Below are 12,034 nucleotides of genomic sequence, written 5' to 3'. Positions count from 1 at the left end.
CAGAGGTGGCGGGGCCTGGTAGGTGGAAAGCGCGGGCTTTTTCCCGCACTGAAGACTGGAAGGGGTGGGGCCGGGGAAGCGAGGGTTGTTTCCCGCACTTACAATGGAAGGGGGAGGGGGAAGCCTATGGATGGGGACGGGAGAGGAGGGTGTGCCACACAATGGGAGGAGTCGAGGGAGTGGCCGATGTCAGCAGGAGTCAGCTGACTTGCGTAAGTGCAATGTGGGAGTAAATCAGCTAGGATGGGTCCTAGTTGGGGGGGGGGGGATCGAGTTGCTGCTGCTATGGCCGAGGAGCTGCAGCAAGTGGGGGGGGTCGAGACGGGGGTATGTCGCTGTGGGGAACGGGCCGGGTGTGGGGTGCGGGCGTGTGGCTGGCCGAGGAGGGGTCATGGCTAGTCGGTGGGGGAGGGGGGCGGGTAGCCCCCTGACCCGGCTGATAACCTGGAATGTAAGGGGACTGAATGGGCCGGTTAAGCGGGCCCGTGTGTTTGCGCACCTGAAGGGGCACAAGGCGGGTGTGGTTATGCTTCAGGAGACACACCTGAAGGTGGCAGACCAGGTAAGATTGAGGAAAGGGTGGGTAGGTCGGGTGTTTCACTCGGGGCTGGATGCCAAAAATCGAGGGTTGGCGATCTTGGTGGGAAAGAAGGTGGTTGTTTGAGGCGTCGAGCGTTGTGGCAGATAATGGCGGCAGGTACATAATGGTAAGTGGTAAGTTGCAGGGAGAGAGGGTGGTACTGGTCAATGTGTATGCTCCGAACTGGGACGATGCGGGTTTTATGCGGCGTATGTTGGGTCGGATCCCAGACTTGGAAGTGGGGGCCTGATAATGGGGGGAGACTTTAACACGTTGCTGGATCCAGCACTGGATCGCTCCAGGTCTAGGACGGGTAGGAAGCCGGCGGCGGCTAGAGTGCTGAGGGGGTTTATGGACCAGATGGGAGGGGTGGACCCTTGGAGATTTGCAAGAATTCTTCCTGTGTACCCTGCACATCTTTGGGTTGTGGGGGTGAAATCCACGCAAACCCGGGAGAATGTGCAAATTCCACACGGACAAGTGACCCAGAGCCGGGATCAAAGCTGGGACCTCGGCGCCGTGAGGCAGCAATGCTAACCACTGTGCCACTGTGCTGCCCACCTAATGAACATCTTAAGGGGTGGCACAGTCGTTAGCACTGCTGCCTCACGGCGCCGAGGACCCGGGTTCAATCCCGGCCCAGAGTCGCTGTCCGTGTGGAGTTTGCACATTCTCCCCGTGTCTGCGTGGGTCTCACCGCCACAACCCAAAGATGTGCAGCGTAGGTAGACTGGCCAGGCTAAATTGCCCCTTAATTGGAAAAAAAATTAATTGGGTACTGTAAATTTATGTATTTTTTAAATGAATTCCGCATTGGTGTCATCCTCCAAACCCTTAATTGAATTATTCTAATTCATTAATAACAGTTTGAAAGAATAATGTGAGGGATGAAGAATTTTAGTTATGTGGAGAGACTATAGAAGTTGGCATTGTTCTCTTTAACCGAGAATGGTAACGAGAATTTTAATATAGGCGATTAAAATTATTAAGTGATTTTGAAGTATTGAGAAACGTTTGCACTGGTAGAAAGGTTAGTAATTAGAGGGCACAGGGGAGATGTCATTTTCTTCCTGCGCAGTGAGTTGTGATCTGGAATTCGCTGCCAGGAAGGGTTACGAATGCAGATTTAATTGCAACTTTAAAACATCTAAAGTCAATGAAGAGTATTTGAAGGGCTATGACTGAAAGAACAAGAAAGTAATTGGATAGCTCTTTCAAAAAGACAGCATGAGGAACTGAATGGCCATCTCCTGAGCTGTGTGTTTCTATGAAACTATCCAGCACTTGGAGGTTAAACTCTATTCATACATCATGACAAGAGATGCACCTCTGGACCTGGCCCATGTTGAACTCCCATTGGCGGTTGTTTATTTGATATGAAGTAACAAAGCTGCTATCTGTGTCTTCCTGCAGGGTAGCCAGTCAAGTAGCAGCTCTGGATTTGGGATACAAAGCTGGTGTTGATGTTATCCGGAAAAATCCACCCAAAGTCCTGTTCCTTCTCGGAGCAGACAATGGTTGCATCACACGACAGGACCTTCCAAAGGACTGCTTCGTCATTTATCAGGGTAAGTTCCAGGGTTACTGTCATCTACACATACAGGTGACCCTTTAGTATGTATTGCCAGCAGGTATGGTGAGTACTGACTTTCTATAGGCATAACGAGTTCTTAATTCGGGCAAAAATTGAATCACAGAAGGCAAATCTAAATAACACATAGTTGGTGAGATCTCTTAGATTGTTTTCAATCACCAGAGGTGCATTGATGAAGAATATTCCAGAGTATACTTTTTTGTGTTGAACCCCTGTTTTTTCTCTTGTATTTTTTGGAGATTATGTGACTGAAAAGAAGACATTGAGGTGGGAGGATGTGTTCATCCTTGATTCTTCACTCTCATTGTATGGGGTATACTTGATGGTCTTTTCCTGCCTGTCATTTTTGCGTCTTCATATGTTAAAAACCTTGCATCAGGAAGCCCCCAGTTGTTCTATCACAACATCGTCATTACTACATCCTGACCAATATCTCACCTCTGATTGTCAGCAGCCATCATGACAGATTTGAGCAACTTTAGCTCAGCAATCACTTTACAGCCTGTTATGCAATTTCTGAGGCATAGTCACTCTTGTAATGTAGAAAATATAGCAAGTGATGTTTGCACAACCAGTTCCCATAAACATCAATTAATTAAAGACCAAATCATTGATTTAAATGTTGCCTGAGATATAAAAGTTGACCATAACACCAGCAGAAGTCCACTGCTCTTCTTTGAGTAGTGCCATGGGATATTTTACATCCACCTGAGAGGGCAGATAGGGCACGGTTTAACATCTCATCCAAAAGGTGGCACTTCTGACAATGCAGCACTCTGCCAGCACTGCACTTGAATGCCAGTCTGGATTATGTGCTCAAGTCTCTGGAGTCCACAGTAACACCTAACTATGATTGGGAACATCTTGGTATTTCATTCTGAGAAGACACAAGACTGACAGGTGTAGGAAATAGAAATATTGTAGGACAGCAATAAATATTTTGAATTTGAGGTTAAAGCCTATGGGACAGAATAAACAGAGCTATCCTCTATGATGCAACCAGCTTGATACCTTTTTTAAAAATAAATTTAGTATACCCAATTCATTTTTTCCAATTAAGGGGCAATTTAGCGTGTTCAATCCACCTACCTTGCACATCTTTGGGTTGTGGGGGCGAAACCCACGCAAACACGGGGAGAATGTGCAAACTCCACACAGTGACCCAGAGCCGGGATTGAACCTGGGACCTTGGCGCCGTGAGGCAGCAGGGCTAACCCACTGCGCCACCGTGCTGCCCTCTGCTTGATACGTTGATGCTGACTGTGATTGCCGACTCTATTTGCTTTGTGTTGATATCCCTCAACTTGATGAGCATGAAAGTCAAACAAAGTAACGGATTTCAAACACAGCCTTGTCAGGTGGTCACTGGTTGTTCATATTCTCCATTTAGGACACCACGGAGATGTTGGAGCACCCATGGCAGATGTTGTTTTACCTGGAGCAGCTTACACTGAGAAGAATGCCACATATGTCAACACGGAGGGCCGTGCCCAGCAGACCAGAGTGGCAGTGACTGCACCTGGCATGGCCAGGGAAGATTGGCAAATAATACGTGCACTTTCTGAGGTAAAATGGATCATGCATGGAATAGTGACAGGAGCAGGCCATTCAGCCCTCCAGTCTGTTTGGCCATTCAATTAGAATATGACTGATCTGTATCTCAATCCCAACTAATTACCCTCAATTCAGCCCCACATCCCTAGCATTGTTCCCTATGCCTTCATGCCCTCACTGAACAGCTTTTTGGAGAAGACAGTTTCAGGTTTCCACAAGTGTTAACCTTCACTGATGATCACCAAATTTTGCCAAAGTCTTGGAGCCAAATTTTCATGTCAGAGGTTGGAATCAGGAGATGGGACTAATCCCGCCCTCAGAATCCCACCTCTGTCTCAAGACTGCCAGAAGGCAGGATATTCCCAAGGTCCAGGTCCGAAAACCTGGCAACGGGGAAAGTTCAGAAAAAGTAGGTTAAAAGGCCTGACTCTGTTCCCAGAAAGCCTTGGCCTGTTGCTACCAATGCAGTCAGCAGCCCATCTAGATACTGTTGAACCTTCTGACCACTTTAAACACCCCTTCACCTCATTGACCCATCCATTCATGAACAAACCTCAGAAGCCAGATCATAGCAATTGGAAGCTGTTGAATAGCTCATAAAACTCCCTGAGTAAACAAACTCTTCAAGTCAGTTGGGTAAACAAAATCAAGCATTTGTAAAATGTTTGGGCAGGTACATTGCAGTAAAGAGCCCATAAAGCTCCAAAAATAAACCAACTGACCTTAGAATTGCTACCTCAATATATGTCAAAACTGAATACAAAGAAACAGTGGGAAATAATTAAATATTTACACATTGTCATCATACTAGGCTACTCTTTCAATGGTCTGAAATTGACTCCATCTTTGTATCCAAGAGATATGGGGTTTTCAAACTCAGGGTCGCGGGCAGGTTTCAGGAGGGTCGCGGCGTTACCGATTTTGTGGAAGGAACGCCCAACGGCCACACCCAGCTTTTAAAAATGCTGGTCGTGATGAACATTTGAGATTGCCGGGCATGTCACTCGTGGGTCCCGGATCAAGCAGTGCGCAGGCACGAAGCTCAGCCGGGTAAACCGCCTCCTCCTGATGTCAGTGTGCTGTCCAGGGCCAGTTTTGTTTCAGCAAATGAGCTCTCCCACCAGAAGCAGCAGCAGAGAGCAGGTCACACTGACGTATGCTGACGTCACGTGTTCTGGGCACGAGAGAGGTTCCTCCATTTTGCAGCTGCCAGCAGCGCCTGTATGAGCTCCAGGTGAACAACCCATGAAGAAGAAGCTGAAAACAGGAACAGTCAAGCAGAAAGATGACTTCTTGAGTATGGGTTTATTAACTGTGTCACTGCAAATCAGGATTCAAAGTTCATGTGTGACATATGCAGGGAAGCACTGGCAAATGAAAGCTTAAAACCCTCAAAATGTCAACGTAATTTGAAGACTAAACATGGAGAGTTCCAGGACAAACCTCTTGATTTTTTACAGCTGAGGTCATTATCAAAAATGTAACATTGAATAACAAAGCAAGTGAGATTGTGAGGACAAAGCAGACCACCTGTCACATTAAAGGTAATGAAAATGGTGGGTCGTGACAGTCGGCCGGCGTGGGACCCAAAGGATGTTCAGTTGGTAATAATGGGTCCCAGGCAAAATAGTTTGCATGCATGAGATTCATTTTTTTAAACTCATCTGACGATTTTTCCACATTTACGATCTTTTACAGCTTTGCCAGTTGGCTGAAGAAACAATCTGGCACACACATTGTTCAAGGGGCAGTTACATTGTCCATAATGTCGTGTTTGGTCCTTTGTACTTTACGAAGGAACTTGCTAAATACTTCGAATTGTCCAAATCAGAATCTTTTTCTATTACTTTAGAGTATCCAATTGTATATTTTTTCAATTAAGGGGCAATTTAGCGTGGCCAATCCACCTAACCTGCACATCTTTTTGGGTTGGGTGAAACCCACGCAGACATAGTAGAATGTGCAAACTCCGCACGGACAGTGACCTGGCTCAGCGCTATGAGGCAGCAATGCTAACCACTGCACCACCATGCCGCCCTCAAACCAGAATCTTTTATTGAGTCTCGTGTGGTAAGATAGCAATCTGATACAGAGCACGATATCATGGAGTCTGCTAACAATTCCTATGGAACTTGCACCTAACACTGACCATTCACATGTACATCTTATTACCCTCTCAATCATCTTGTGAAGATGGCCGGGTATGTCTCCCTTTATAGCGGAGTCACAGGTCACATGACCTTGGTCTAGAGACCGCATGGGGTGCCACCTGCTGGTTGGAGGTTGCACATCTTCCATCTATGATGTAGCCCATAGGCATATCACCACATATACGACCATAATATATAGGTCCAGATTTAGGCCATTTGGCCCATCGAGTCTGCTCCACCATTCAATCATGGCTGAAATGTTTCTCATCCCCATTCTCCTGCCTTCTCCCCATAACCCCTGAAATGAAATGAAATGAAAATCGCTGATTGTCACAAGTAGGCTTCAAATAAAGTTACTGTGAAAAGCCCCTAGTCGCCACATTCCGGCACCTGTTCGGGGAGGCTGGTACGGGAATTGAACCCGCGCTGCTGGCCTGCCTTGGTCTGCTTTAAAAGCCAGCTATTTAGCCCACTGTGCTAAACCAGCCCCCGATCCCCTTATTAATCAAGAACCTATCTAACTGTTTTACTCAATGATTTAGCCTCCACAGCCTTCTGCGGTAAAGCGTTCCACAGATTCACCACCTTCTGGCTGAAGAAATTCCTCCTCATCTCAGTTTTAAAGGATCGTCCCTTTAGTCTGAGATGGTGTCCTCTGAACACATACAACTTATGCTACAGCATTTCATGATCTGTAATGGAGGTTAAACCATTTCTCTTCCTGCCTCCATGCAGCTGCTGAATTCACCCGTTCCATGAAAACTAACAAAAGAAAATTAGCCTGAGGCAGGGTCTCCATGAGCCCACAATGCTAGTCAATTGTCTCCTTAATAGGATTGGACCAGTTCTGGGGCCCACTCCAACTCCTACTCTCATGGAAAATGGCCAAGGGTAGAAACGCAGGTGGGACCACCAACCACCTCGTTCGGCAACCATTTTCTTTCAGTTCCCAGCTCCATGGGACCATGAAGACCTAGCCGTTGACTTGTTCTTCCTTTATCCCACTCCCAAGGATACAGCAGGGCCCTAACTGGCAGGCCTAGTTCCATGAAAAACCAGGGCAATTTGAAAAATTCAGTTAATTCTGTTAAGGTACATAAAGGAACAATTAAGACTTCCATTATCCTTAAATAGTATTCCCTATAGAAATTGCACATCTGCATGTTTGTAGTAAATAACGTGCTAAGGGAGAAAGCTTATCTAAGACTGCCTACTTTAATATGGCTATTTTCGCATTGATTCTTACTCTTGTAGCACCTGCCAATCATTTCTCAAATTGGTGATGGAGTCAAACTCTTCAGATCTGGACTGATCCTTAATCTGTCTTCTCGTCCTAACTCAGTCGAGCTGACCAAATTTCCTACTGAAACGCAGTTAATTGCGGTACAAAGGAAGACTTGCATTTATATAGCATCCTTTAGTTCCTCAGTTGTCCCAAACCTTTACAGCCAATTAATTAATTTTGAAATGTAGCCGCTGTTGTTATGCAAGAAATGCAGCAACCAATTGCGTACAGCAATCTCCCACAAACAAAATAATAATGACCAGATAACCTATTTTTTAGTTTTGCTGGTTGAGGTACAAGTCATGCTCAAGACCCTGGTCTTGTTTAAAATCTTCCATGTTCACCTGAGAGTGTGGGCAGGGCCTTGATTTAACCTCTCATCCAAAAGACTCTACCTCTGAAAGAGCAACACTCCCTGGGTACTGCACTGATACCGAGCGTAGATGTTGTGCTTCAATCTCTAGACTGGGGCTTGAAGCCCCAAATCTTCTGATCCATGGCTGACACCAGGGGTTAAGTCTGAAATGTATCTTCCTAATCTGTATGGTTCAGTACAACACCATGCCGTATAATTATCTTGCTGAACTCTCAAGAAAATTTCTTACTTTGCTTTCAATTTAAAACCTAATGAGTTCTTCATATTTATACAGCCCAAATTTCCAAATGAGGTATGAGCAGCGAAAATCAAACCGTGGTGGTTTAATTTGAAAGTGGGTCTTGTGCATTTCTAATGCTTTGTCCCTCCACAGGTGGCTGGTGTAACACTTCCATACGATACTCTGGATGAGGTCCGAGACAGGCTGGCCGAGATAGCTCCAAATCTGATCTGTTACAATGATGTAGAGGAGGCCAATTTTTTCAAACAGGCAAATGAGCTCACAAAGGTCAGACTGATTTCACTATTAGCTTGGTAGAGTTTACACACTGCCATATGAATGCACTTTGTTCTGTAGCTTACGTTATGATCGCATGGGACCTTAATAAAAATAACTTTCATCTATACAGAACCTTTAATGTAGAGTCACTTTAATTAATCCTAATCAGATAAAAATGGGAGAGGTTTGCAGGGTTGTGTTTAGTAGATGGGTTTTAAAGAGCATCTTCAAGAAGAAGGGAGAGACGGAAGTGTTTCAGCAGGAAATTCGAAAGCATAAGCGTGTGGCTGGATAAAGGAATGGCAACCAATTGCAGAATGAAGGAGGTACAAGGATTACATTTACAGGAATGAAGAGTTCTCATAGTGGTGGTATGGTTACACAATTGGGAGAGACGTGGCCATGAGAATTAAATCTTGAACCTAGGGGAATGATCTTGTCACTAAGAACCAAGGTGATTGATGAATGCGACTTGGTATTTGGAGAATGTTTAGAAAACAACAATACTTCATACCATGTATATTCATTTCTACTAATGAATGTTCCTCTTGTTTTGTTCCATTCCTCCAGGCAGCCTCTGACCATTATCTCTGCTTTCTTACAGCTGGTGAATCAACAGGTCCTAGCTGAACCACTTGCTCCACCCCAACTTACAATTAAAGATTTTTACATGACTGGTATGTATACCTCAAATATTCAATGGGGACCCAGTGGTAATTACCCTCATATAAGGATAAAATCTGGAATTTTCTTTCCTTTGATTAATTGATTAAATGTGATATTTACCAGTAGCAGCTGTACTTAATTGACATGAGGCACCTTCTCTGATTAGTTGCATGCCATTCTTTTTGGAAGGCCTGGATTTTGCACCGTAGAGATGACAAAACTGCCAGTGCCACTGTCATTACGCCACTAAAACTGACAGAAACACTTGGAGTCTGCACATGCACAGAATAACGCTGAAATATGAAAGTTTGTGTCACTAACTATGCTTCTGCAAAGGGTTGAGGACATATTCAAAGAGATAACTCAGTGTTTGGCCAAACGGTTAAAAGGATGATGCAGGGGAGGCACAGTGGTTAGCACTGCTGCCTCACAGCGCCAAGGGCCCGGGTCACTCTCCGTGTGGAGTTTGCATATTCTCCCTGTGTTTGCGTGGGTCTCACCCCCACAAAAAGATGTGCAGGCTAGGTGGATTGGCCATGCTAAATTGCCCCATAATTGGAGAAAAAAGAATTGTGTACTCTAAATTTATTTTTTTAAATAAATAAATAAAAGAATGATGCTGAAGGAGGAGAGACCGGTGCAGAGATAGAGGTGTTTAGGGAGGGAATTCCCGATGGCCTTCAATATGGGGGCCGGAGGATCCACAAGGGATCAGAAATGGGGTTCTCAGAGGAGGTAATTGAAGTCGGACTAGGCAAGGATTTTCTGAAACTTGGACATGGGTGAGCTGAATTCATTGCAGGACTGGATAGGGGCAATAGAGTTTTCGATAAGCTGCTGTTGATGGAGGGAGAAGGAGGAGAGGCTGGCTGGGAGTGCACTGGGTTAAGAGAACCGTAGATGTAAATGTTTTTGCTTGTTTCCCTTAAGCTGGATATACACCTGAAAATGTTATTACTTTTTTAAAATTAATTTAGAGCACCCAATTTCTTTTTCCAATTAAGGGGCAATTCAATGTGGCCAATTCACCGACCCTGCACTTCTTTTTGGGTTGTGGGGGTGAGATCCACACAAGCATGGGGAGAGAAAATGTTATGACTTTGAATGAGGATTTATTCGCCAGTGAGGCAACCGCCTTTTCCAAATCTTCAGAATTCAAACTAAAGAAACAAGCCTGTAAGAAATCAAGTCAACATCGGACTGAACATTGTGGGTTAGATTGTCACAGCTTGAGGCTGTATGTGGCACACACATCATTGCGTGGATACACTTGGCTGAAATTATATGCTCAAACGCTGTCATGCAGTTTGGATCTACAAAGCCACAACCTGCTGACTTGAGGGGGAAATCCAGCAATAATAGTGTTGTGTTCATGGGTTGTTTTGTTTTGTGAAAAACCCTGTTTGCTCCAGGGATAGGTCGCCATTGTATTTCTGCAACAGGTTTCAACAGGAACGTGGACTTGTTCAAGATTCTCTAAAGCCTTTTCTGTTACCGTTTCCCCTTTTGCTACAGATCCGATCAGTAGAGCTTCCCAGACAATGGCAAAGTGTGTCAAAGCGGTTACTGAAGGAGCCAGCGCAGTGGACGAGCCTTCCATCTGCTAAAACATACTGACTAAATATCTATTTTGTGCTGCTGTAGCTGAATTCTGCATAAATGCATGTAAAGGATGGGCCTCAATTGAAGACTGAATTCACACCTGGCTGTATACCTAGCTGCCCAATATGGGGAGGAAAATACATCAGAATCGACCCATTCACGTGCTACACAATGTTGTACTATTGTTAATATGTCATGTTCAATGAAACAATTGAAACACAAATAGTTTAGTACGATAATCGGGTTGTGTAATAAACTTGTGATAATGCTGACTCTTGTGGTGAAGCCATTTATTATTTTTGTGTGTTTATCAACCCACCGCAAAGGTAACAAAAGTTCTTATAAAACTGCTATCAGGTTTTTACGGCAAATAAATATACCGCAAGGGTGAAGCCAGTGAAATCTATTCTTTGAGTGATTGTGATCAATATCTTCCATCATTTGGATCATGCACTGTTACTGGTACCTGACATTAAAACAAAGATTTGTCTGGCACAGGAGGAAAGTGCCATTGCATCTCTGATATCAACTCAGTCAACCCCTCGCTTGTCAAGGCTAGAGCGGTGAAGCTGCTAGGCCTGAGCTCACCTGTATCCGTTCGTTTAACCAACAATAACAACTTACACATCGCACCTTTAATGTAATAAAATGTGCCAAGACACTTTACGGGAGCATTACAGAACAACATTTTGGGTGTGGACAAATTATTAGAATCCATTCTAAAGGCCAGTATAACCCTAATTTAGAAAGGCGTGGATTTTCTCAAGGAAGGCCATATCTGACTAACTTAATTAACTTTTTTGGGAAATTGACAAGTGGGTTCGTGAGAGCAGTGTGGTGGATATGGTCTATTATGGATTTGAGCAGTGTTTTAACAAGCAGGTTGATGAAAAAAATAAAGCACTTGGGATCCAAGGAAGAGTGATACGCTTCGTGGCAGGAAGCAGATTAATGGTTGAGGTTTTTACAACTGAAAGGTTACCAGTGAGGTTCCACAGAGCTCCATGCTCAGTCGCTTGCATTTTGTGGTTCATATCAATGACTTAAGACTCTAATGTTACGGAAGTCTGCAGATTATACAAAAATTAGCCATGCACTTGACAGTGAGGAGGAAAGTTTTTGATTGCCAGGAGGTATCAATGCTGTGGTCAATTGGACCGAAAGTTGGCAAATGGCAATCTGAAGAAATGTAAGATAATGCATTTTGGGAGGTGCAACAAGGCAAGGCAAAACACAGTAAATGGAAGCTACTGAGTAGTATGGAGGAACAGAGGGGCCTTGGCATCTGTCTGCAGATCCTGAAAGTGAGTTGATTAAGAAGGCACATGGCATAGGAGATGGGGTAAGCCATTTGTCTCCTTGAGCCTGCTCCTCAACTCGTCCCTAATTGGCTGCTTACTCAGACTCTGTTCCCTGTTTCTCGCACCACCCCTAACGACCAGGGGAAGCATCCTGGAGCCACCCTGCAAGAATTTTGTATTGTTCAAAGATCACTTCCCGTTCTTCGGAACTCTAAGGAATACAGGCCCGGTCTCCTCCACCTTTCCTCACAGGACGATCCTGCCATCCCGGGGATTAGTTTGGTGAACCTCTGTTGCACTCCTATGGCCTGTATATCATTGTTTGGGGAAGGAGACCAAAACAGCACACACTGCTCCAGCTGTGGTCTCTCCAAGGCTTTATACAATTGCAGCAAGACTTACTCCGATACTCAAGTCCCCTTGCAAA

The 12,034-nt window shown here is 44.7% G+C and overlaps 1 protein-coding gene across 1 annotated transcript in view; it reads left to right on the top strand.

Moving 5' to 3' along the window:
* Positions 1-10,578, top strand: part of ndufs1 (NADH:ubiquinone oxidoreductase core subunit S1) — an 81,754-nt gene extending 71,176 nt beyond the window's left edge. Inside the window, exons 15-19 of the mRNA XM_072482921.1 lie at positions 1,994-2,148; positions 3,565-3,740; positions 7,913-8,047; positions 8,643-8,715; positions 10,220-10,578. Coding sequence (XP_072339022.1) covers positions 1,994-2,148; positions 3,565-3,740; positions 7,913-8,047; positions 8,643-8,715; positions 10,220-10,311 — 631 coding nt within the window. The 3' untranslated portion in view covers positions 10,312-10,578. The remainder of the gene's footprint in view (positions 1-1,993; positions 2,149-3,564; positions 3,741-7,912; positions 8,048-8,642; positions 8,716-10,219) is intronic.
* The last annotated feature ends 1,456 nt before the right edge of the window (positions 10,579-12,034 follow it).

Source organism: Scyliorhinus torazame, chromosome 2 (genome assembly GCF_047496885.1).
Source record: "Scyliorhinus torazame isolate Kashiwa2021f chromosome 2, sScyTor2.1, whole genome shotgun sequence".
Taxonomy (NCBI): Eukaryota; Metazoa; Chordata; class Chondrichthyes; order Carcharhiniformes; family Scyliorhinidae; genus Scyliorhinus; species Scyliorhinus torazame.
The sequence above is the reverse complement of the archived record's forward strand: the minus strand, read 5'-3'. Positions and strand labels throughout refer to the sequence as shown.